The following is a 27,216-nucleotide window of genomic DNA, read 5'->3' as shown; positions in this document are numbered from 1 at the left end:
GGTTGGGAAGGTGTGGCTAAAAGAAGTGATCTGGGACCCTCTGTTAGTTCAGTGGGAGAAAGTGAATGGGAGATGCTGTGTGGAGGCCATGGACCTGCAGAGGTCAAGATATCTTTACCCCTCCCCCTCAAATTCCAGTCATTCTTCCAGCTCAGTACAGGCAGGCCTCAAACCAAGGTGGATTAGCGGCCAACAATTCTTAACCCAATCTCTGCCAGCTAAACAGAGACAAAGGGTGACAAGGAAAAAGCCACTTGGATCTGAACTTAAACTTACTGAAGCTTAAGAGGCAGAAGAGAGCATCTTACACATTGAGTGATGGAAGCCAAAAGAAGATAATGGGGCAGTGGATCTCAATTTAAACAATGCATGCTTGATTCAACCCACATTTACTGAGGGCCTATAAGTGGCAATCTCTAGGAATTTTCAGCCAACTTCCACAAACTCTTCTATGAAAGCTGAGGTTCACATAGGACAGCTTTCATAATTTTAGCCATTCCCATGTTAAAATGAGCAGTGATGGCCAACCCAGTGACAGAACAGCCCAGCACTGCTGGAGGCGGGGAAAACCCTGTTTCCTTACCTGCACTGCACCCCCTGAGCCTGGTGAGTGACCCCCTCAGAGGTGAGCAGGTCAGGTATGTCAGTGGGAAATGGTTCTGGCGAATCAGGCCAACTGGGTGTGACAGCTGGGTAATGAGGACACCTCAGCTTCAGACCAGAGGGGAAAAGCAAGCCTATAAACACCACTTTTGAAGTTAAGGGGACCTCAAGGATAGATTTCAGGAAGGTGAGTACTCTTTCCTCAGTCAGGCCCATGGCACCAAGAGCAACAACAAGAACAAACTAACCAGGGGCAGAACCAGTTACCAAGAAGGAGCTTAATTTCAAAACACAGACCAGAAGTCTCTTCCGTTCTCAGAAATACATAATCCTCGTTTCAAATTATTTCAGTTTAACAAGTTTTTATTCTAGTCTTTTGAGCTTTAGAAAGAAACCAATTAATAAAGAAGCGGTCATTATCAATCTTTTCTCTTGGTCATTATGTTTCTAAGAAAATGTGTAACTATTTCATTTTGAGCTCTTCTAAATAAGAGCATCATGGTGTCCATCATCACAAATAAACAACTAATATTTATTATATGTTCCAGGTGATGTCAAAAGTGCTTTACATGTGTTAATAACCCACTTCATCCTCACACAACCCTACGTGGTAGGTCCTACTGTTGTTTTCATTTTACACTGAGAAGACTGAGATACAGAGAGGCTAAGCAGTATGTCCAAAGGTCAAATAACTGGTTTGGAGCAGAGCCAAACCTAGGCATTCTGGCTTCTGAGGCTAAATAAAGTCTTAATTATGAGATGATACAAATGTATTTATTTATTAACATAATTCCAAGAGGAAGGGTCCAAGGAGAGGGGCTGGAAATTAACAACTGCTGAGCACCTATTATGTACCAGATAATTTACATACATGCTTTCATTGATTCCTTAAAGTATTCCCCTCTATACACCCAAGGGTTGGTTTATAGTAGCTTCCTGTTATGGGTTGAGAAATTAAGGCTGAGAGAGGTTAAGTGAGTTGCCCAAGGACCCAGAGCTAGAAATTGGTGGGGCTGGATCTGAAACCTAGGTCTGCACAGGCAATATAGCCTTTCCTCTTCTCATCACATTACCCTAACTCGCAGGTAAGGGTAGTCTTTTGAGACTGAGGTGGCGGCAGTCCTAGGTTCCAAAGTGAGGGGAGACTGGGGAAAAGACTGAGGAGTTCCAACAAAATGGTATGGAGCAAGTTCTGGACAATGGCTTCTGTCTCCTCAAACTATGGAGTCAAGGCGGAGGCAAAGGCAAATCTCTCCAAGGTCTTACTTTGGCAGTTGTTCTGCTTATAAACATGTACAGGTTCTTTTAGTTCCCAATCACTATGCCTGTAGACTCTGGCCAGCCAAACGCATGCACGCCCAAGTACCATCGAGTATGGATTAAAGAACCATGGTTCTCAGCAGAGGGCAGGAGGCTCCATGGCCCCCTGAGGAGTACTGAGGACAACGCCTCCTCTGTAACTGGATCTGCCAACAGGGCCGGGACACGGGCAGGAGGCCACTGGGGCTCAGGCTAGCCTGACTTGTTGATAGCTACCCCCAGCAAACCCATGTCTAGTGAATCCTTCTTTCTCTCCACACAGCAGGCACTGGAGAGGTGGCTGGCCTGCTCTGAATGGCAAAGGCCCCTAATGCTCCTGCTAGGCACTGAGTGTTTCCTACTTTTCTTCACCCAGGGGAACTGGGGTGGGCAACAGGTTAGGGCAGATAACTAATCTGGTGGTTGCTGGTGGCTCACCGAAGTTGCTCTGTCAGGGGTCTAGCCAGCAGCAACTGTTCCCCTGGGATGGTTTTCTAATGAAATACGAACAGGCTAAGAACTGCTAACATCTATTTCTGAAGTGCTGGAAGGGTCAAGGGGAGAAAGCACTAGTGGTTTTCTGTTTTTCTTCGGAACATATATAATTACCAGAAGCCTTTAGGACTAGTGCTGGGGAAATTATGAAGGAAGCTAATCCTGCTGGGCACTGTGCTCTAGGCTTTCATGCACTATGACTTCATTTATCCCCAGCCTGTAACACAGTGTTTGGTACAAGGACACTCAATAAATATTTGTTGAACCCACGAATGGACAATGTAATTTGATAGATATTAATATACCTATTTTAGGAGATGAAAAGATTGAAGTTCAGGATAAAGTAAGTCAATTTCCTTAAATCAGACAGTAGTAAGTGGCAAACTCCTAACTTGAACAAAGACTGGCCTGATTTTTTCTTAACATTGTCTGCCTTAACCTTAGTGAAGTTATTGGTCAAAATGAACAGTTACAAATCCTGGTTCTTAAAGAACAGCAGATCCTGGAAATGGGTGCTGGGTAGGAAGAGCTATGCAACTACACAACTGAGATGTCGTGCCCCAGACCCCAAACATAAAAATAAATAAGCTTATTGGACCACAAAACCTAACATGAGGTCTTAATTTGCAAAGGGAGCTACTAAAAAAATAAAGAAATGAACAATTATACAGTCATAACTCCATGGTTTATCCATGGCTTGAATCATATCCTCCTGCCTCCCAACTGAAGTGCCTCTTTGAATAGTAAGTGATTCAATCTTTTATCCAAATAGTTTTGCTCCTAGTTTTTAACTGATTTCAAGATTGATTTTCTTCTGTTCCCGGTGTATTTCTCAAAAGGGTAGTCTACTTCACTAACTCTAATCCTCGCCACTGACTTACACTCTATAACCCTCACCCCATCACTCTATGACATTATTTTTTTCAAAGTCACCAACGACCACTGAGTTCAAAGACCTTTTCCCAGTCTTCATGTTGTTTGCTCCTTCCTTGCTTCTGTAGATCCTGGTTCTCTCTTGGCTTTTCCAGTGGTTGTTTCTGTTTCAGTGATTCTCTCTGTCTCCTAATGTCAGAATTTCTCAAGTTCTACCCTTGCCTTTTCTTCAGTCAACTGTCATCTCTGCGCAGATGTTTTCCAAATAGCTATCTACATTTTAATCTTCTTTCTAAAGTTCAAGTTCCACATTTCCAACTGCTTGCTCCATATTCACATCTGCAGATACAGAGGGCAAGACCTCCAAATCACCTATCCTTATTTCTCTCCAACTTCACCCATGATTAAATCTCCTCCTGTCTTTATTAATTATACTGTTAAAGGTACAACCATTCATGCCCCCTCTACAAGCAGCATCTCCTCCTAACTATTATTTACACTGCTAAATGTACTACTGTTCTTCTTGACTGGAAATCTAAAAGTTATCTCTATCAATTTCTTCTCCATAATCTTCCCATTCCTATTCAGATGGAAATCAAGTCCTGGCATATCTCCATTTGAAAAAATAAAAACTCTTGCAATTTAATTGCCCCTCCCTTTCCACACTCAACTTAGTTTAAGCGTCCTAACTGTTCTTTTTCAGTCTCTTCACCTTCATTCCATTCTACATACTACTTCCAAATTAATTACAAAACAATACTTTGATCAGGCTACTCCCCTATTCAAAAACCTTCTGTAACTTCCCAGACCCTGAATACAAAAGTTCAGGCTCCTTAAATGGGCATTCAAGGCCCTTTGCAGTTTGGCATCAATGGGCCAGAAGTCTACACCATCGCAAAAATGGACTTATTTATTTATTTATTTTTATTAAGATATCATTGATATACAATCTTATGAAGGTTTCACATGAGCAGCATTGTGGTTACTACATTCACTCATATCACCAAGTCCTCCCTGAACACTCCACACCTCACTGCAGTCACTGTCCATCAGTGTAGTAAGATTGCCATAGAGTCACTACTTGTCTTCTTTGTGCTGTACTGCCTTCCCCGTGACCCCCCTGCATTATGCCCCTTAATTCCCTTCTCCCTCCCTCCCCACCCCCTTCCCTTTGGTAACCGCGGGTCCCTTCTTCAAGTCTGTGAGTCTGCTGCTGTTTTGTTCCTTCAGTTTTGCTTTTTTGTTATATTCTACAAATGAGGGAAATCATTTGGTACTTGTCTTTCTCTACCTGGTTTATTTCACTGAGCATAATACCATCTAGCTCCATCCATGTTGTTGCAAATGGTAGGATTTGTTTTCTTCTTATGGCTGAACAATATTCCACTGTGTATATGTACCACATCTTCTTTATCCATTCATGTACTGATGGACACTTAGGTTGCTTTCATAGCTTGGCTATTGTAAATAGTGCTGCAATAAACATAGGGGTACACAGTCTTGTTTTTTTTTTTTTTTTCCGGTAAATTCCTAGGAATGGAGTTACTGGGTCAAATGGTATTTCTATTTTTAGATGTTTGAGGAATCTCCATATTGCTTTCCACAAGGGTATTTACATTCCCACCAGCAGTGTAGGAGGGTTCCCCTTTCTCCACATCCTTTCCAGCATTTGTTGTTCCTTGACTCCTGGTGTTAAGTGATATCTCACTGTGGTTTTAATTTGCATTTCCCTGATAATTAGCGATGAGGAGCATCTTTTCATGTGTCTGTTGGCCATCTGAATTTCTTCTTTGGAGAAGTGTCTGTTCATATCCTCTGCCCATTTTTTAATCAGGTTATTTGCTTTTTGGGTGTTGAGGTATGTGAGTTCTTTATATATTTTGGGTGTTAATCCCTTGTCAGATAAGTCATTTACAAATATATTCCCCCATACTGTATGATGCCTTTTTGTTCTACTGATGGTGTCCTTTGCTGTACAGAAGTTTTTCAGTTTGATGTAGTCCCACTTGTTCATTTTTGCTTTTGTTTCCCTTGCCCAAGGAGATGTGTTCAGGAAAAAGTTATTCATGTTTATATTCAAGAGATTTTTGCCTATGTTTTCTTCTTAGAGTTTTATGGTTTCATGACTTACATTCAGGTCTTTGATCCAGCCAAAACGGACTTCTTAACTGCTTGCCAAAATACACCCTGAACTTGGCTGGTTGGTACCTGCAGCCATCCAGGCCCCTACCAAGGATCTCTTCTTCTTGCCCAGTTTCACAGGTTGGGATCCTATTGGTCTTCAAGGTTCACCTCAGGTGCCATCTGCTTTACAAAATTTTTCCTAAAACTCAACCTAGCAAGAAGTCACCTCTCTTCCCTCTGATCAATTTAAAAACTTTGAGCCTCCCTTAAGGCTGTTATCACATATGTAGCTTTGGATTAAATTTTCATGTGTGTGTTTGTTGTTAATTATACTCTGATATTATCTAATTCAAGCCTAAAACATCTGGGCAGTTGCCTGTTCTGTTTTCAAAAGCCTCTTCCTAGGAGAAAGCCTCCACATGTCCCTTAGTTATATTCTTCAGTGTTTAACAATAATTATATCTACTTAAATCTCTCTCATTGCATTTTAGGTCTCTTTTCATTTGTTATGATCTCAGTGGAGCTAGAGGAGAGTTGTTTAGCCTTAGGATGAACTTCAGGGCCATTATCAGGTCAACTTTTCTCCCTAAAATTCCTTTTTTGGACCATATAAACCTACTATATTTAATTAGCCCAATCAATAACCAGTTGCTTAATGATATGAATTCCCCCCATAAACAGACAATGGGGATAGGTTTAAGTAGCAATTTCATGTACTCCAATAGAACTATAATTTGGGTCACTTCCAAATGAGCTATGACAGTTAATGTCACTGCTTTTGACTACGTAATACTTATGATACCAATGACATATATTTTCAAAATCACAATAATATATTATTTCACACTGTCAGTCAGTAAAAGTCATGTCATTTGGGTAAAGTATTTATATACAAAAGAGATAAAGAGATTACTTAGAGAATAATAGTAAAACATAAAAGTCAGAAGGAGTAAAGCATTATAGAAGAATTCAGGTCAACTAGAACAGTTTTCTGCATAAAAATCCTCCAGCCTTGAAGGATTTTAATGCAGCTGACATATTTCAGAAATGAATGCTGCAAGCAGATACATATGAGACCTGTAGAAACTTGAACTTGATAACTCATTGTGTAAGGCTACTATACCCATCTCTGAGTACATCTTGGTTCCTTGATACAGCTTGCTGTCTTGTGTAAGGAGATGCCTTTCAGAAGAAAGGTTTGATTCGGGAGATTCAAAGTTGAGGAACCTTTGAGATACAAGTCAGAACTACTTGGTCTGCTATAAAACTATAATGGTCTTAAGAGAAGACACGTTCACCTCCCCCTTCTTTTATACTCACCTTACAAGGTCTAGTACTACATTCCACACAAAGGCGTGTTTGGTGAGTAATCAACTGAATTGAAATAAATGTTTTCAGAGTTGCCCTGCTCCTTTCTCAAATGTAAAGAGCTGGGCTTTCAGTTCTGTTCTTGGTAGGTGTTTTAGTAGTGTCAGCAAAGGAAATTTGTCTCAGGTGGGTTTGGTTTAATTCTAATCAAACATTTACTGTAACATGGAGATACTACCCTGCAAAATAATACAGTGTTTCCTTGGAATTAACTGGCTTCCACTCAAATGACTGTGGACAGTTAACTGCTTAGTCCACATGGAGAATCTGGCTTCTGGAGCTTAAGGCCAGCTATATTTTTAAGACCTTTCCAGCCATTACAAATTGAATGAGTAGCATTCCAAATTAATTCTTTGGGTGACCTGGGCTTGAACTAACCCAATTCCCACAGCGCAAATAGAGGTGACTATGACTACCAGCTGCTGTCCTTACATCTCCAACCAAGTACCATAAACAGGTCCAAGGCAGGAAATGGGGATCAGAGGTTGGGGCAGACTTGGTTAGAGGCTCACTCACCTCTCTACCATGTGTGTCTGGTCTAGCGAAAGCCCATCAATGGCTGTGCACTCAGGACACTTGAATTTCTTTCGTGGTGTTACCTGCCAGAGGAGCACAAAAATATACCTGGCTGTCAGTACAAAGGACAATAAAATCATGCTTGTGACACCACTCTGCATGTTTCTGTTCTGTAAACTGAGATGCCTGCTCCTCCTTTCCATGCATGTGTGCACAAGCTCTCCCGCATACACACATACACACTTCACCTCACCATATCTCCATTCTGTCTGGCTCGGCCAATTGCAGAACTCACAAGGGCCCAATAAAAAGGCTTGGAGAGCTTTAGCCTTCCGTAACTGGAAAGAAGTGGTGATGACAAGCTCCTTAATTCCTGTTTAATGACTGTTTTCTCACTGCCAAGGTCCTTGTATAAACACCATTTGTTCTTGCAGCCATAAGGGCGATGAAATACAGCTTCCCATGACTTTCACCATAACCTTAGTCCCAACAGGCACTCTTTCTCCTCCTTACAGCTAATGGCAAAGGCTATGAACAGCACCATGTTCTTGAAGATGCCAGATTATTTTGCAATTCTCTTGAATCAGGAGGTAAAAATCCAACAGTCCCTCTCCCTCTGACTCTTCTTCCCTGATTCTTCCCTTACTCTCTCAAACCTTAAACTTCTAATGGTTTTTCTAGCAAACTCAGAGGAGGCTGCTATCCTAACCTAGATAATACAAATTATCTTCTCAAAGTCTATAAAAAATAAAGACCAGCTACCTTACAAAAGATATAAATTGTATTCTTTAACCCAAGCAGATTCCAAATCTGCTTTGAGAATAAAATAAAATTCCTTAAAATACAGTTTGCAGATTGATCATCATAGCCTTTACCTCTGACACTGGAGGTTAAAAACTATAACTAAAGAAACTATATAAAAAAAGAAAATATGTCAGCAAAGCCTATGTTAAATTTTATAATGTGACAATGTCAGTCATAGAATCTTAAAGCTAAAAGGAAGCTTAAAGTTCACTTAATCCAATGCTTCATTTACAGCTATGAAGATTTCTCAGGCTCAGAAAAATAGAGACTTGCCCAAGATCACAAAGCAAGTTAGTGGCAAAGCTGGACAAGGATGCCTCCTACCTTGATGACAGCCTTCCCTGTGACGTTAGCTACCAGGAAATTCATGGCAATGTCTTCACAATTCATATGAGCATCCACCCAATTCTTGATATCCCCAGGCATTTTGTAGGTATACAGGTAATTAAAATACTGTCAGGTGAAACAGAAAAAAGAAACATTCAAATAGCAGCTCTCTGTGGCTGATACATAAAGAGCAACTTAGTCATGGTGTGAGGACAAGCTTTCCCACAAGATTAATTACAAGGCTGTATCAATAGAAAGGGCAAAGGGAGTATTAGAATGTTATTGGTCAGGTGACCAAGCATCTTTAATATTGTCATTCTTTTCAAAATCACCTACTATAAGCAGAAGAGGGGTAGAGTATAAAGCCCTTGTAGGATACAAGTCCTTTGGAGTGATTAATGGATGATGTGTTTAATAAATACTGTTCAGAGACACACTACATACTGATCTTTACTAAGTCCTTCCCCTTGAGTCTACAAGCTCAACCTTGTTTTCTATATTTTTTCCATAGATTGCAAATAGAAACAAATAAATTAATGATGTACTGACATTGCAAAGGCATGTACTTTTTAAAGTAAAAGGAAAATGAGGCAATTCTCAAATTATCATAACCTATGTACATGAAAGAGTGCAGAAATTTGTGGGCAAAAAATAAAATGTACACTGTCTACTACCATAAACCCCAAGAATTAGAAACCTTATTTATTTATTTGTTGTTAAGAACAAAAACCCATTTCTGGATCTAGAACCCTAAAAAATATCAAGGCAGCAGTGCCACGAAAACAACAAGCCACCAACATAAAAACAGCTAAATGAATGTAACTGTGCTGGGTTGAACAGGTTTCTCCTGACAGCAGTTCCTTATGCCATGGCTGACAGTGGACAAATTATTACTGTTTAATTAAACCATACATCCCAGGGAGCACTCTCTCATTCAAACTGAATATTCCAAAGCCCAATGCACACCATTCAATCTCTCCCTAGTTAAAAAAGAGTCCAAAACATGAGGGGACAATTCTCAGGTAAGGAAATGAAAAAGGCTAAAAAGAGACACAAAAGGAACTTCAACCTCACTAGCAATCATAAAGGCGAAAACAATATAATCCATTTTCACTTATCAAAATAGCTAAGTTTGATATTTTTAAAATATATTTCATCAAAGGGGGTTATGGTAAGATAGTTTTATATGAAAGAGTGTAGAAATTTGTGGGCAAAAATGGGAGTATAAATTGGCACAAATAATACTGAGAACAACAGACAAATATATATATATATATATCAAAACCTCCCTAAAATATTCATTCCCTCTGATACAATTTTACTTCTAGGAATCTATCATAATAATACAAACTCTATCATAACAAGTACAAACAGTTATGAAAATGGATACTCATCACTGTTAAGCATTATCTAAAATAGAAAAAAAGACACAACCTAAATATCCAGTGATAAAGGAATAGTTATACATGATTCATGGAATATTAACAAATGGTCTATTAGCAATTATGTTAAGAAGAAATTGTTTATGAAGAAATATTAATGACAAGAAAAAACCCACAATATAAATATTGCAAAAAGCAGGCTAATGAGAATATTTACAACTGTCTGTGCATATGTGTGAATAAGTAAATACATTAAAGACAAACTGGAAAAAACATTACACAATAATAATGATTATCTTTCAGTGACACGACTACCAGTGACTTCTCATACAGTGTTTTGAATTCTACATATTTTCTATTATGAGTATGTATTATTTTATAATTAGAAAAAATAATAACTTTATTTTTTAAAAGATATCATACAACATGGCCTTCCTAAGCCCTCTAAGTAGAATACCTTCCCTAAACTTAGCAAAAATTAAATTGGGCCAAATAAAACGTGTATAATACTCTCAGTTTTGTCAACTCAGAATCACCTGCCACAAGCCTGTCCCTGCCTTACCTTGTGATAAAAAGCTGCCCCTGTGAGCACCATGGACACCTCATTAGTCCACTCAGATTCATACTTCCACTTATTCATCTCATGGTCCCAGAGGTGCAGACGACCCGGGTAACCCACCAACCGGTCAGGAAATTCCCGCCAAACCTAAGGACAGAAACACATCAATCAATTCGCAGTTCAGACAGCAACCAAGCACAGTGCTTAGTTATCTAAGTGGTATCCACAGACTCCATAGGTTCAATCAAGTCTTCTCAAAGGACGGTCAGAATAGGCTTCTCAAGATGCCAAAATGAACAGGTGCCAGTTCTTCTGCTAGCATTCAAGATAAATGTTGATCTCCTCCAAAATTTCCTGTGCTTGCATGGAAATTTCAAGTAATGTAAACTAATAGCTTACTGAATTGGCCCAAGGTAGGTAATCCCTTAACATACGTTTAGGGTAAGAAGTTTCATTCTTAATGAATATACAAATGAAGAATAAGTGGAACCATGCAACTCAACTGTTCTGATTTATCTTAAATCTCAATGATTGTGAAAACTGACAAAGTCTTTGTTTCTTTAAAAAAAAAAGATCTATTTCTCCAGAGCATTTCACCATTTTTATAACCTTCTGGAAACTTCAAGTATAGAGAATATGCCTGATTTGATCATCTGTAATGTATTGAAAACAAAAACTTGATTTCCATTTGGAAAGGTTCTTAGAGACAGTTTTATTAAATAGAATTTGATACATTGGGAGCAAGTATTTCCAATCCCTTTCCCATGTTTTTCTGTATAATTTGGTTTACCATTTAAAGGAGAGGATGTTCATCCCATTAATGAGTATTGACAATTTACCAGCTGTCCATGGCATCACTTCTCATCCATTACCAGACCCCCACACAGCAGAGTTCCTGAGGGCCCAGTCCTGGGCCTTATTCTCTTCTTTAATCTCTCTCTCTAAGCAATCTCATTAGTTTCTTTCACTTATTTAAAGACTATCTATAATCCAAACACCTCAAAATTTAGGTTTTACCCCGAATGTTCCTGAGATAATTACTTAATATCTTCAACAGGATTAATAATAGGCATCTCAAACTTAACATGTCCAAAGCATAACTCTTGATTCCTTATCTCCAGATAAATCATTCTCTCAATCATCTCATTATCAATAAATCATCTACCCAACTGCTCAAGCCTCAAAGCTAGGAGTCAGCCTTTATTCCTTCCTTTCCCTTTTACCCAACCCAATCCACTAGCAAGTCTTCTGGCTCTACTTCTGACTACCTCTTACCATTCCTATAACCACTCTCTCTAGCTCAAACCACTATCATCCCTCACCTAGATTACCAGGCTTCTAACTTATCTCCTTGCTTCCATTTTCCTGCTACTCCAAACCACTATTTACAGAGCATCCCTAAAAGGACTTTTCCTAATAGAGTATTAGGGTATTCTGTACAGGGTAATTCAACCAGTAGGCTCTATCCATAGATAAAGCATATGGTCATATGTTACAGCAACCAGAGAACTCCCCAGCATACAAGTGTCACTGAGGCCAGGGAGGATGCGTCACTGCTTTCCCAAGGGCACAGCCAATATGCTACCACTACCCCTTTTAGTGTGCTAGCACTGCTGTAACAAAGTAACACAAACTGGGTGGCTTAAAACAACAGAAATTTAGAAGTCCAAAATCAAATCACTCCAAACCTCCATCTTCGAATGGCTTTCTTTCTTCTGTGTATCTCTGTGCCCAAATTTCTCCTTTTTATAAGGATACCAGTCAAATGGGATTAGGGCCCACCCTCATGACCTTATTTTACCTACATTACCCCTGAAAAGGACCTATTTCCAAAAAAAGGTTACTAAGGGTTAGGATTTCAACATACCTTTCTTTGAAGGGCACAATTCAAGTCTTAACACCCCTTTCCTCAGAATCTTTAAGAAATGTTTGATCCCCATAAAAGAACAACAAAAAAAGATGGCTTTTTATTGACTAAGAATATTATGTTTGGCTATTATTCCAAACTCCTAAGCATGTTCTAAAGGGCCTACCTACTATCCGACCTCTTCTCTTAATGTTTCCCCACATTTCAGCAGCCTTTCTGTTATTTTACCGTGACCGGACTTCAACACTTTGCACCTGCTATTTCTTCTGACCAGAGTGTTCTCACAGCTCTTCAAAAGGCTAGTTCCCACTCATCAGTCAGGTTTCCGCTTAAATGTTACCTACTTTGAGAGGCTTTTTCAAACCCTCCTATCCAAGGTAAACAATATCTCCCAACCAGCCTTTCTTCATCACATCCCCTTCCGCATGCTTTTCTTCAATACCCTTTCATTTTTTGTAACTGTTTGGGTTATTTATTTTTTACTTATTTATTATTTCCCCCTTGAAGAATTTAAACACCAAGAGGACAGACACTTTGTCTTATTCACTAAGGTATCAAAGAGCAGTGCTTGGCCCATGACTGCATTCCATATACACCTGCTGAACTACATGAATGGGCAGAATCTCAGTGGGCAAAATACTGAGAATAAAAGAGGGGACCAAAGATCCTTTTTCTTTTCTTCACAGCCAGAGTGAGTAGACTCCTTAGTTTAGAAAGGTAGTCTACAACAGTACTGATCAACAGCTACCACTAATGACACTGTGATAGCCTCTGTGTGTGAGACCACGATAATAATTACCCTCACAAACGCACAGATTTCAAATTGCTTTCCCACAAGTGGGGAAAGGTGTATTGGCTAAGTCATTACTCTATCTTGCTCAGTCCTCCCTGTGATCACCTACATGCTTTTATGGGATGTCTGATCTGGGTCTTAAGCATGGTCTGGGGCTGTGAAAAGAGCTTTCAGAGCTTCCCTATGTGTGCAACCAGCTCACCTAACAAGCCTCCCAAACACACAACCTTGGCCTCATTAACACCGTGTTGTAACCAACAGAGTTAATCAGCCACAGGCTTCACTGTAATAGCTGCAGACAAATGAATCCATGTCAGACATTTCCTCAGATGTGTAATGCTGCTGCTGTGTTCTCTATTCCAGGGTTTGTATTTTAGCAGATTAAAATATGATACTAGTACAATTTTATAGAGCCCAGAGCAACAACACAGGATATGAGCCATAACTTTGGTTTGGTCTGTGGGCCTGGCAGACAAATGTGTGCCCAGTTTCCTTTTCTGAATGCCAAGCACCTACCTGCCTGTTCACATCACACCAGGACCACAGTCACCAGTTTACCTCAATGGAATTGGAGAGATTTCTGAAGGGCTCCAAGCACAGGTAACTAGGGTAAACACCAGGGACAGGTGAAGTGGAGAAGGAGTGGGAAAGGGAGGCATCCATTCAGTTGGCACTAGATGAAAGATGCACTGCCCATCCACTCTGTATTACTCTGAGTCAACACAGCTCCCTCACCCATGCAGAAGTTCACATCACTTCCCCAAGGAGTTCTTTTCAAGCCCCTGTTTGCAGCAACAATAATATTGGCTCAGTTTTAGGGTTGAGTGCTGATAAGATTTCAGTCTGTTTCCTGCTAACTGAAGCCACTTACCCACTTCTCTTAATTTGGTGAGACTGGGTGACAGAATGCTCTAAAACTACGCTGCTCTAAAAGCATCAGAGGTGTCCTGAATTTCAGATTCCTTTGGAGCTTTAGTGAGTACTGTTCCTCATGCGGGGCCTCTCTGTGCCTGACTGATTCCAGGCAGCTGGATACAATCAAGATACCATCCTTGTCACTTCATCTATAACTCTGCAGCTGACTACAGAATCAAAACGAAGTGGAACAGAATGGGATGGGTCTGCTCTAATGGAGCCCCAGTGTAGTACAAAATCGATTATGTATGTAGTAAAGCATTTTCCTGGCCAGAAGAGCAAGAACTCAAATTCTGCCTCCTCTCCTCATGGCTACCTACCTCCCATTCTAATTCAACTTTTTTTTTTTTACCTTAGGGAAATTATCTGGGGTCAGCCTTTTGTCATTACTAACAGATGCCTTCATATATTGTAGTGTGGGCATTTGAAACTTCACCTTATATCCCTGTAGTTGTAGTAAGAGTGCTTCCACTGCAATGTTCAAGTCACAATGCCATCATTCAATTGTTTGCCTATACTGTTGAAGTCCTCCATACATGGTGTTCTAACCTATTTTTAATCACACACATCTTTTAAGACAGAACCCTATGTCTGTTACAATAAACTCTACGTTTTGATTAGGGTCTTGGCAATAATTTAACAGCTGTTACATTTGGGGCCTATTCCACAGCACTATTCAGGGATTCTAACAACATAATACCATCCTCCAGTTGTATCCTCCAATTCCCTTCCATTCTAATTTCTATAATCTTGGCCCTAACTGCCTCTTACCTGGCTTATGAGCATTTCCTCCTCTCTGGACTCCAAGCTGTGCTCACTTGGCTATTTCTGAAGTTGTCTAGCTACTCTTTTTTCTTTCTTAAACTTTCTGAGCTCTTTTGAGGCTTCCGAATATTAGAGGATCAAACTAAGATCTTCTACCTTTGTCTAAAAGGCACAGAAGGCGGCCTAGGTTACCTCTACAGGAAGTACACAGAAAGACATGGTTAAAGTAGGTCCAGAACTAGCTCTGCCATGGGGGAGGGGTGCAACTGACCTATTCATGTCCTGCTTTACTCTGCCATCCGCAGAATGAGCAGCTGAATTAAGTGGCCTCTAATGTCTTTTGAGGGCTAAAATCTTTTATCTTCTTCCTCACTAACCTAGTACCAAGGAAACTAACTCATCAACTGTGATTAGTTGCAGGCTGTAAGTTTCTAAACAGCATGGTCTGCATTATTTAACTTGTTTAAAAGGTCATACACATATGGGTACCCAATAAATGTTCCTGAAAAGAGAATAATGCACTATATTCTAAGCCAGTTTAGAGAGTGCATTTTAAACTCAGGGTGTGTGCAAACCACAGTTAGATACAGGAAACAGACTGGGGGGAGAAGGGGGAAGGTGTAAGAACAGGTGGTGCCCATCTGGGATATATAGTTATGAAATCAAGGGTCAGCTCTAGAAGAAAAAGTAGTTCTCTGAAGTGGCTGCCACAGTTACCACACTTTCAAAGGCATAGTTCCACAGGGATATTGCTACTGGGCGAGAGGGAGGCCACATGTATCAGGATTTGTGAGCCAAGAGATGGACTAAGACGTGCTGAGGGAAATGCTGGGCATATAGACCCAAGGCACATCCCACTGGGCCAGGGTTTCTTTCCTCTCCTTGCACATGCCCCCTGGGTTTTGTCACTCCCCAGCCGTTGAAATAGACCAGAACTCTACAAATGAGCCCAAATCCTGTGGTCACATGTCCAGGTCAGACAAGGCAGAGCTGCAAGGGATCCAACTTGCAAACATCTTTGAATTAGTGGCCCTCTTCCCTTCAGGCTTGTCTTGCATGCTGCCCAGATGGGAAAGGGTTAGCTGGCTGGATTCCAGTTCCTAGCTAGTTTCCACAGATGAGCCATTTATTGGATTCACTCTCAGCCCCCTGGGAACAAAGCTCACCTTTTATATTTAGAATTTCCTAAAATGAAGTGGAGAGACTGAGTGGTTTCATTTTTAACTCATGCTTTTAATCACATTGGTTGGTAGTTTTGTCAAGGGAATGCTCTGCAAAAAGCCGAAGAGCCTGTGTCCATGCCTGGGACACAATTAAATGTTAATGCTAGACATCTAGAGCAAGGGAGCCCTGAAGTTGTCACCTGGAGTTCCCTAAAGCTGACTGGTTTTGACAAATCTATGTACATGTCGTACATGTCATGTTATGTATTAAGATTTACTTGTTAGCTCAGTTCAGTCTGTCTGAGAGACGGACTTGCCAACCCAAGGCAGGTTTCTGCTTAAAATAAGCCAAGTAGGAAGACCAGTATTCATAGGAAAGCTTCTTGGGGTTTGGTAGCAATCCTATTGCCCCAATCTGGCTGGAGGTTAGTACCTTGGTGTTGGGGAATATGATCTCCATTCCTTCCAAGTTCTTTCTTCATGCCTGAGGCAGTGATGAAGGCAAAGAGGTAGACAGGGCTGGCCATAGTTGACAGAGGAATGTGTGCTATTAAATGTTCCAACAGTTACCATTTTTAAGAAGACAAATACTGAAAAAGGTGACTTTAAAACGTTTGCCTCATTCCTGTATCTGTACCATCTCACTAGATGGTCTTCCAGGCATGGTAAGGAGAAAACTCACAATTTGGCAGTCTGAGCCCCTGACCCCTGCCCACGCTATCTCACAGACTTGCAGCCAGAGGTCACTTGGAAGGCAGAGCTCACTCGGCCCAGTTTCCCACTGTACACGAGAAGGCACGGCTGGAGAGAATGTGGCTCTCCCAAGGTGACCTGGCAGGTTCAACCCTAAGCTGGCTCCTACCTCCCCGTGCAGTCACACACATCTTTGTTCATGAGGTCATATGATTTTCCACTCATCTGATTCTAAAAAGCACCTCCTCTCCCAGCATCAGTTCCTCACTTGTAAAACAAGTCAGACTCTGAAATCACATTTGGTGCCAGTGTTCTTTAGATGCTAGTGGCAGAGGTAGCAGAGTCACACACGGATGCTGAGTGACCAAGCCGGTCGGGCACAGGACAGAGCGAGGCAAGGTGCGGAAAATGACAGGGCTCTTGGCTCCCCTCAGTGCTTGTCTTCTAAAAGCTGAAGGCTCTTCATGCGTGTGGTTTCCATTTAGTAAAGAAAGCCACATGCTCACACACAGGAGAAAAACTCCTATCAGCTGTGTAGCAAACTTGTAAGATTCCACATAGGACATCCGAGGGCCTACTGGAATCTTGTAATCTGTGAGGCTTTGGGACAGAGAAGGAAATAGAAGCAAAAAGTGGCTGAATGAAAGATTAAATTCAACTACTACTTTTCAGGAGGCAATGAATCTCTTGAGAGATAATAAAGGGAAGAAAAGACACAAGTTTGAGGGGATGGGAGGAGGAAGAGATGGGTCAGGATGGGGTCATGGGCTTTCTAATTTTATGCTTCTTAAGACCCACTAAACATGAAATCATTTTTATTTCCATAACCTCAACTCCAGGGGTGGGCATACTATCATTAAACCAGGTTCCAGGGGATTGTTTAACATAGCTAAAAGAAGAACAGTCATCATGAGCTAATACGATTCTACACAAATAGAAATAAGAGAGTTCCGTTTTTATAAATAATCATTAAACATTCAAAATTTCAAGTTATTTTGGTGAGACCCAATTTAAATGACAGAGGACCAAAGCTATTGGCTCTGTCCAGCAATGAGGAGCTCTCCTTACTTCAAGTCACTGCCCTAGTGACTTATGTTTGCAGTCAGGATGCTATTGCAAAACTGGCCAAATTTTCATGTTCTTTTTACTGGGCAAGGCAGAAATTGGCATTGACCATAAATTCATAATCCTGGCTAACTGTGAAGCATGTATGCAGTTCCAAAATGATTATTTAATCGGTTAATTTCATCATGGTGCCCTATCTATGCCCTTAAACCCATAATCTTTCAGTGGAACATCAAGGAGCATCAAGAGGGACTCTTTAAGATTATGTATTTATATTCTAACTCTACTAGAAAAACTATTTGGGGTGGTTAACAATAAAAGGCAAAAACAAGAATAAAGTGCAAACTCTCAAAACAGATGATGTCCTCAACAACATTAAAAAAAAAATCCTGAGATTTTCTATCTTAAAAATATTAATCCTGGAGGGGTGGAGCCAAGATGGCAGCATGAATGGAGCAGCGGACATCTCCTCCCAAAACCATATATATTTTTGAAAATACAACAAATACAACTATCCCTAAAAGAGAGACCAGAAGATACAGGACAACAGCCAGGCTACATCTACACCTGCGAGAACCCAGTGCCTCACACCCCAGCTCCCGGCGGGAGGAGAGGAGTCGGAGCAGGGAGGGAGAGGGAGCCCAGGACTGCTAAACACCCAGCCCTAGCCATCCACACCGGAGTGCAGACACACAGTGAGTGGTGTGCTGGATACTAGGGAAACAGGACAGTAAGACCTGGGCAGCAGCACAGCTCGGAGGCCTCTCACAGAGATAAACAGCCTCCCGCCCGTTTCCCCTCCAATGCCGCTCCACGATAGTGGAGCAGCAGCCTGAGGCTGGCCATGCCCACAGCAGCAGGGCAGAGTTTCTTTCACAGTGGCTGGGTAAGAATTAGAAACCCCGTCTGCGCGCAGCTGCTCAGCAAAAGCCGCTAGGGGTCGCCATTCTCCCAGGAGAGGAAGGCCACAAACCAGCAAGAAGGGATGTTCTCCCAGCCAACACACACGCCAGCTCCCCACAACTACCTCTATCGCCATGAAAAGGCAGAAGAATTTGATACAGACCAGACTAACCCAGACATCCTCTCCGGAGAAGGAATTTGGGGAGATGGACCTAACCAATCTCCCTGAAAAAGAATTCAAAATAAAGGTCATAACCATGCTGACGGAGCTGCAGAGAAATATACAAGAGCTAAGGGATAACGTCCGGAAGGAGATTACAGAAATGAAACAACCTCTGGAAGGATTTTTAAGCAGAATGGATAAGATACAAGAGGCCATTGATGGAATAGAAACCAGAGAACATGAACGCATAGAAGCTGACGCAGAGAGAGATAAAAGGATCTCCAGGAATGAAACAATATTAAGAGAACTGTGTGACCAATCCAAAAGGAACTATATCTGCATTATAGAGGTACAAGAAAAAGAAGAGAGAGAAAAAGGAATAGAAAGTGTATTTGAAGAAATAATTGCTGAAAACTTCCCCAAACTGGGAGAGGAAATAATTGTTCAGACCACAGAAGTCCACAGAACTCCCAACAGAAGGGATGCAAGGAGGACAACACCAAGACACATAATAATTAAAATGGCAAAGATCAAGGACAAGGACAGAGTTTTAAAGGCAGCTAGAGGAGGAAAAAGGTCACCTACAAAGGAAAACCCATCAGACAAGCATCAGACTTCTCAACAGAAACCTCACAGGCCAGAAGAGAATGGCATTATATATTTAATGCAATGAAACAGAAGGGCCTTGAACAAAGAATACTGTATCCAGCACAATTATCATTTAAATAGGAAGGAGGGATTAAACAATTCCCAGACAAACAAGAGTTAAGGGAATTTGCCTCCCACAAACCACCTCTACAGGGTATTTTAGAGGGACTGCTCTAGATGTAAGCACTCCTAAGGCTAAATAAATGTCACCAGAGAAAATAAAATCACAGCAAAGAAAGCAGATCAACCAAATACTAACTAAAGGCAAAAAATAAAATCAACTACCCACAAAATCAGTTAAAGGAAACTCAAAAGAGCACAGAATAAAACACCCAACATATAAAGAAGGGAGGAGGAGGAATAAGAAGGGAGAGAAATAAAGAATCACCAGACTATGTCTATAATAGCTCAATAAGTGAGTTAAGTTAGGCAGCCAAGATATTAAAGAAGCTAACTTTGAACCTTTGGTAACCACGAATCTAAAGCCTGCAATGGCAATAAGTATATATCTTTCAATAATCAGCCTAAATGTAAATGGACTGAATGCACCAATCAAAAGACACAGAGTAACAGAATGGATAAAAAAGCAAGACCCATCTATATGCTGCTTACAAGAGACTCAACTCAAACCCAAAGACATGCTCAGACTAAAAGTCAAGGGATGGAAAAAGATATTCCATGCAAACAACAGGGAGAAAAAAGCAGGTGTTGCAGTACTAGTATCAGACAAAATAGACTTCAAAACAAAGAAAGTAACAAGAGATAAAGAAGAACATTACATAATGATAAAGGGGCCAGTCCAACAAGAGGATATAACCACTATAAATATATATATGCACCCAATACAGGAGCACCAGCATATGTGAAACAAATTCGACCAGAACTAAAGGAGGAAATAGAATGCAATGCATTCATTTTAGGAGACTTCAACACACCATTCACTTCAAAGGATATATCCAACAGACAGAAAAATAAGTAAGGACACAGAGGCACTGAACAACACACTAGAACAGATGCACCTAATAGACATCTATAGAACTCTATATCCAAAAGCAACAGGACACACATTCTTCTCAAGTGCACATGGAACATTCTCCAGAACAGACCACATACTAGGCCACAAAAAGAGCCTCGGTAAATTCAAAAAGATTGAAATTCTACCAATCAACTTTTCAGACCACAAAGGAATAAAACTAGAACTAAATTGTACAAAGAAAGCAAAAAGGCCCACAAACACATGGAGGCTTAACAACATGCTCCTAAATAATCAATGGATCAACGACCAAATTAAAATGGAGATCCAGCAATATATGGAAACAAATAACAACAACAACACAAAGCCCCAACTTCTGTGGGACCCAGCGAAAGCAGTCTTAAGAGGAAAGTATATAGCAATCCAGGCATATTTAAAGAAGGAAGAACAAACCCAAATGAATAGTCTAATGTTACAATTATCGAAATTGGAAAAAGAAGAACAAATGAGGCCTAAAGTCAGAAAAAGGAGGGACATAATAAAGATCAGAGAAGAAATAAATAAAATTGAGAAGAATACAACAATAGAAAAAAATCAATGAAACCAAGAACTGGTTGTTTGAGAAAATAAACAAAATAGATAAGCCTCTAGCCAAACTTATTAAGAGAAAAAGAGAATCAACACACATCAACAGAATCAGAAACGAGAAAGAAAAAAATCACGACGAACCCCACAGAAATACAAAGAATTATTAGAGAATACTATGAAAACCTATATGATAACAAGCTGGAAAACCTAGAAGAAATGGACAACTTCTTAGAAAAATTAACAATCTTCCAAGACTGACCAAGGAAGAAACACAAAATCTAAACAAACCAATTACCAGCAAAGAAACTGAAACAGTCATCAAAAAACTACCCAGAAACAAAACCCCTGGGCCAGATGGATTTACCTCGGAATTTTATCAGACATACAGAGAAGACATAATACCCATTCTCCTTAAAGTTTTCCAAAAAATAGAAGAGGAGGGAATACTCCCAAACTCATTCTATGAAGCCAACATCACCTTAATACCAAAACCAGGCAAAGACCCCACCAAAAAAGAAAATTACAGACCAATATCCCTGATGAACATAGATGCAAAAATACTCAACAAAATATTAGCAAACCGAATTCAAAAATACATCAAAAGGATCATACACCATGACCAAGTGGAATTCATCCCAGGGATGCAAGGATGGTACAACATTCGAAAATCCATCAACCTCATCCACCACATAAACAAAAAGAAAGACAAAAACCACATAAATGCTGAAAAAGCATTTGACAAAATTCAACATCTATTCATGATAAAAACTCTCAACAAAATGGGTATAGAGGGCAGGTACCTCAACATAATAAAGGCCATATATGATAAGCCCACAGCCAACATCATACTGAATAGCGAGAAGCTGAAAGCTTTTCCTCTGAGATCGGGAACAAGACAGGGATGCCCACTCTCCCCACTGTTATTCAACATAGTACTGGAGGTGCTAGCCATGGCAATTAGACAAAACAAAGAAATACAAGGAATCCAACTTGGTAAAGAAGAAGTTAAACTTTCACTATTTGCGGATGACATGATATTGTACATAAAAAACTCTAAAGACTCCACTCCAAAACTACTAGAACTGATATCGGAACACAGCAAAGTTGCAGGATACAAAATTAATACACAGAAATCTGAGCCTTTCCTATACACTAACAATGAACTAGCAGAAAGAGAAATCAGGAAAACAATTCCATTCACAACTGCATCAAAAAGAATAAAATACCTAGGAATAAACCTAACCAAGGAAGTGAAAGACCTATACCCTGAAAACTATAAGACACTCTTAAGAGAAATTAAAGAGGACACAAGCAAATGGAAACTCATCCCATGCTCTTGGCTAGGAAGCATTAACATAGTCAAAATGGCCATCCTGCCCAAAGCAATATACAGATTTGATGCAATCCCTATCAAATTACCAACAGCATTCTTCAACGAACTGGAACAAATAGTTCAAAAATTCATATGGAAACACCAAAGACACCGAATAGCCAAAGCAATCCTGAGAAGGAAGAATAAAGTGGGGGGGGGATCTTGCTCCCCAACTTCGAGCTCTACTACAAAGCCACAGTAATCAAGACAAATTTGGTACTGGCACAAGAGCAAAGCCACAGACCAGTGGAACAGAATAGAGACTCCAGACATTAACCCAAACATATATCGTCAATTAATATATGATAAAGGAGCCATGGACATACAATGGGGAAATGACAGCCTCTGCAACACATGGTGCTGTCAAAACTGGACAGATACATGTAAGAGAATGAAACTGGATCACTTTCTAACCCCATACACAAAAGTAAATTCGAAATGGATCAAAGACCTGAATGTAAGTCATGAAACCATAAAACTCCTAGAAAAAAACATAGGCAAAAATCTCTTGGACATAAACATGAGCGACTTCTTCATGAACATATCTCTCCAGGGAAGGGAAACAAAAGCAAAAATGAACAAGTGGGACTATATCAAGCTGAAAAGCTTCTGTATAGCAAACGACACCATCAATAGAACAAAAAGGTACCCTACATTATGGGAGAATATATTCATAAATGACATATCCAATAAAGGGTTGACATCCAAAATATATAGAGCTCATGCACCTCAACAAACAAAAAGCAAATAATCCAATTAAAAAATGGCAGAGGAGCTGAACAGACAGTTCTCCAAAGAAGAAATTCAGATGGCCAACAGACACATGAAAAGATGCTCCACATCGCTAGTCATCAGAGAAATGCAAATTAAAACCACAGTGAGATATCACCTCACACCAGTAAGGATTGCCACCATCCAAAAGACAAACAACAACAAATGTTGGTGAGGTTGTGGAGAAAGGGGAACCCTCCTACACTGCTGGTGGGAATATAAATTAGTTCAACCATTGTGGAAAGCAGTATGGAGGTTCCTCAAAAAGCTCAAAATAGACACACCATTTGACCCAGGAATTCCACTTCTAGAAATTTACCCTAAGAATGCAGCAGCCCAGTTTGAAAAAGGCAGATGCACCCCTATGTTTATCACAGCACTATTTACAATAGCCAAGAAATGGAAGCAACCTAAGTGTCCATCAGTAGATGAATAGATAAAGAAGATGTGGTACATATACACAATGGAATATTATTCGGTCATAAGAAAACAAATCCTACTATTTGCATCAACATGGATGGAGCTAGAGGGTATTATGCTCAGAGAAATAAGCCAGGCAGAGAAAGACAAGTATCAAATGATTTCACTCACCTGTGGAGTATAAGAACAAAGAAAAACTGAAGGAACAAAATAGCAGCAGAATCACAGAACCCAAGAACGGTCTAACAGTTACCAAAGGGAAAGCGACTAGGGAGGATGGGTGGGAAGGGAGGGATAAGGGTGGGGAAAAAGAAAAGGGGGCATTACCGATTAGCATGTATAATGTAGGGGGGTGGCATGGGGATGGCTGTGCAACACAGTGAAGACAAGTAGTGATTCTACAGCATCTTACTAAGCAGATGGACAGTGACTGTAATGGGGTGTGTGGGGGGGACTTGGTAAATGGGGGAGCCTAGTAAACATAATGTTCTTCAGTAATTGTAGATTAAAGATAACAAAATAAAAAAATATATATATTAATCCTGACATTACGTTCTAGAAAGGCAATCCAACAGCAAGCTAAAGTCATAGAGTTGAGGGATTGGCAGATTTGAGTATTTCTATTTATTAATTCATGTATGCATTCAATTCACAGATATTTATTGAGCTACCAGAATTTTTTAAATTAAACATTTTACTTGGAGGTAATTGCAGATTCAAAATCAGTTGTAAGATGTAAGGCATAGTGACCCTGTGTACTTTTTTCCTTAATGGTTACTGACATTGAAAATCTTTTCATGGGTTGTCTGCCATGTGTATATCCTCTTCAGTGGAATGTCTCTTCATGTCCTTTGCCCATCTTCTGATTGGATTGTTTTGTATTGTCCAATTTTGAGAGTTCTTTATGTATCTTAAATGCTTAGTCTTTTGTTGGATATGTAGTTTGCAAATATTTTCTCTCAGCCGGTAGCCTGTCTTTTCATTGTCTTCATGAGTGTTTCATTCACAGAGCAAAAGTTTTTAATTTTGGTGAGGTCCAATTTATCAATTTTTCCAGACTTAGCAAATTCTGTCTAGCCCTACATTCTGAAGACTTTCTCTTTAAAAGTTTTTTTTTCTGAAAGTTTTGTAGTTTTATGCTTTACATTTAAACTCATGATTCATTTTCAGTTCATTTTCCTATCAGGTGTTAGGTTTAGGGTCTAGATTAAATTTCTACCTGTGATGTCCAATTCGTACAGCACCATTTGTTAACAAAAGCTTTCTTCCATCAAACTGCATTTGTACTTTTTGTCAAAAATAAGCTGCTCCCAACTACTTTTAACAGACTGTCTTACACTACAGAGAAAGAATACAAAAATAAAGCATTTATCTTGTTAACTAAGGAGCTTACCATTAGAGAAGCTAACATCTATGCATAAAAGCTAGAGATGAAAGACAGCAAAGATGCAGGAAAAAGTACAAAAAAAAGATTACTTACCATGGGTTTGGGATGGGGAGGCAGAGAATAAAGGAAAAGCATCACAGATTTCATTTTAAGAGAAGGAAGTTAAATTACAAAGTGAGAATTGAGATCCCCATTGTACTTAACCAGGTAAGTGATGAATACAGTTATTCTTTATCCGTTCAACAAGCCAGTGAGTAAAAGACCAGGATTCTCCCATTGAATATAGAATATGGAATAATTTAAGCTTGAGTTACTCCTTGTAATTTTATTAACAGAAACCATATGTAGAAAAATTCATGCCCAAATACATTAAGTTCATTCATTCAGTCAATAAATAGTTACTGAGCCACTCTGCCACTATGTGCCACATGTTTAAACACACAGTAGTAAACAAGGCAGACACAATCCTGCCAAATGTACTGCTCCAAATTAGGGGAGGTTTTCAATCCAGCCCCAGATCTATGCTGTGGATGTATTTAGTGACCCTGCTTGTGAGAAGTTAGCCCCTTCATTTCCTCTCCAAGAGCAGTGTCAGCATCTGATCAGGACCTCTGCCCGAACCCGTAAAACTTCAGCCCAACCCAAGATTTCTTGGGAAACTAGAAATAAAGGTTGCCAACTCTTGATCTAAACCAGCCAAAAGACAGTAGCAAATATACAGCAATCACAATTAATGTAAACCCTAGGTACCAATTTTTGAGCACCAAGAAATAAATCCGATCTAAGAGGTGAGATGTAAATATTACACAGACTAGTTCACCTTGCTTTCTTAAGACCCATTTTCCCAGTCATGACATTGCTACGGTGAGGATCCTTGAAGTTTTCCTTTTATTCTTCCAAAACATGGAGTTGCTATCTTTAGTTCAACTGCAATCACCAACCATGTCTCAAACGCATGATTTTGCAAGGAGTTTTACAAAAGGCAAGAATGGTGCAGTTTCACATTTGGGAACAATACACAACTTTCCTAACAAAGCTACATGCTGCCCTCCTGAAAGCTGCTGGGAAGGTTCAGGGCCTGGATGCTGCTGTGGCTTTCATTTCCCCTGGCCTTATGCCAAGGCCTGCCCACAACCTCCTTTAAGCATCTCTATCAAAATCAAGGCAGATAAGCAGCCCATGCAAGACAAATTCCCCATATCCCCAAATCATAAGCCAAATTCTGAAGCTCTGAATTCCTGGAGCAGTCAAAGCCTGTAATCAATCCCAATGAGGCAACAAGCAGCTTTTGGAACAATAACTCCCAAACATATGGATCCTTTCAAGGTTGGACTATCCCGGCAGATATCTACTTTTGAATGGAGGGAGGGAAAGTATGCATTCTTTAAACCATCAAGTGTACCAACACCTCTTTAAAATAACTATCCCACATTATAAGCATTAGTTCCTGAGGCCTGGAGCTACAAAGCCAGGTGGCCCTGACAGTGCTGCAGACAGAAAAGACATTGAGGCATAGTGGGGAGCGCACAGGGCCAGGAGTGGTAAGGTCAGGAGATTCCACACCAGCACTGCCTGGCACAAAAGACGCACTTATGGAAAACAGTGAAACCAACTCACCTGACTTATTTGGGACAGGGGTCTAAGGAGGAGACACCCACATGGCAGGCTGTGCCAGCAGGAAGCATGCTTTTCCTCTTTAGGATAGGGAGGCCCAAGCCTGCATCTGCTGTTTCATTAATGGCTGGGAAAATAAGTTCTGAGCTTGTTATTTTAATTTGCTCAGTGAGAAAGAAAAAAAGTGTCATTCTATTGTAATTCCCAACTGGGTGCTTTTTAAACATCAGATGTTACTTCAATGTTCAGCATACTGATTCGATTTCCTTCGCTTAATATTTGCTTGACTTATTCTCCAATGGGAACTGGGTGCTTCAGAAGAGCTCATGAGGTCAAACCTCACCACGGCGTCTCTCAGCGCCTCCACGGGTTCCTGGCCGGCTGTTTTGGATCCTCTTTCAGCAGGTCTGGCTGCAGCAGCGGCCCACGTGAACTATTTTCCTCCAGGTCCCGTGAGTCTTGGAGGTGTAAATCAATGCAAGCTGGAGAGAGGACACATCTAACAGATTATCTCGTTCTCCTACGGGCTGAAAGTAGGTAGCCTAAAGCACAGTGGAGAACGCCCCACCGAGGTAATGCTTTAAGAAAGAACAACTCACACCGCCCGACCCCCATCCCGGTTTTCACACGTCTCCTCTGAGGGAGGCTCTGACTATACCTCACAGGCAAGGACACTGTCAGAAATGTGCCATTTGACCCGCTCCCTCTTCTGAGGACAACAGTCTCTATGTTACTCTGCAAGTGCAGTGGGCCTTGTACAACATGG

At 40.4% G+C, this 27,216-nt stretch overlaps 1 protein-coding gene across 5 annotated transcripts in view; it reads right to left on the bottom strand.

The window, feature by feature from the left end:
- Window positions 1-27,216, bottom strand: part of EXT2 (exostosin glycosyltransferase 2) — a 160,738-nt gene that overhangs the window by 1,434 nt on the left and 132,088 nt on the right. For 4 of the 5 annotated variants that reach the window (XM_036891602.2, XM_057507585.1, XM_036891601.2 and 1 more), the window contains 3 exons: window positions 10,354-10,497; window positions 8,407-8,535; window positions 7,279-7,361 (listed from right to left, as the gene is read on the bottom strand). In XM_036891602.2, coding sequence (XP_036747497.2) covers window positions 7,279-7,361; window positions 8,407-8,535; window positions 10,354-10,497 — 356 coding nt within the window. Of the gene's footprint in view, window positions 1-7,278; window positions 7,362-8,406; window positions 8,536-10,353; window positions 10,498-26,453; window positions 26,933-27,216 lie in introns of those variants that run through there. The other variant, XR_005026155.2, reaches the window with a different exon arrangement.

Source organism: Manis pentadactyla, chromosome 9 (genome assembly GCF_030020395.1).
Source record: "Manis pentadactyla isolate mManPen7 chromosome 9, mManPen7.hap1, whole genome shotgun sequence".
NCBI lineage: Eukaryota > Metazoa > Chordata > Mammalia > Pholidota > Manidae > Manis > Manis pentadactyla.
The sequence above is the reverse complement of the archived record's forward strand: the minus strand, read 5'-3'. Positions and strand labels throughout refer to the sequence as shown.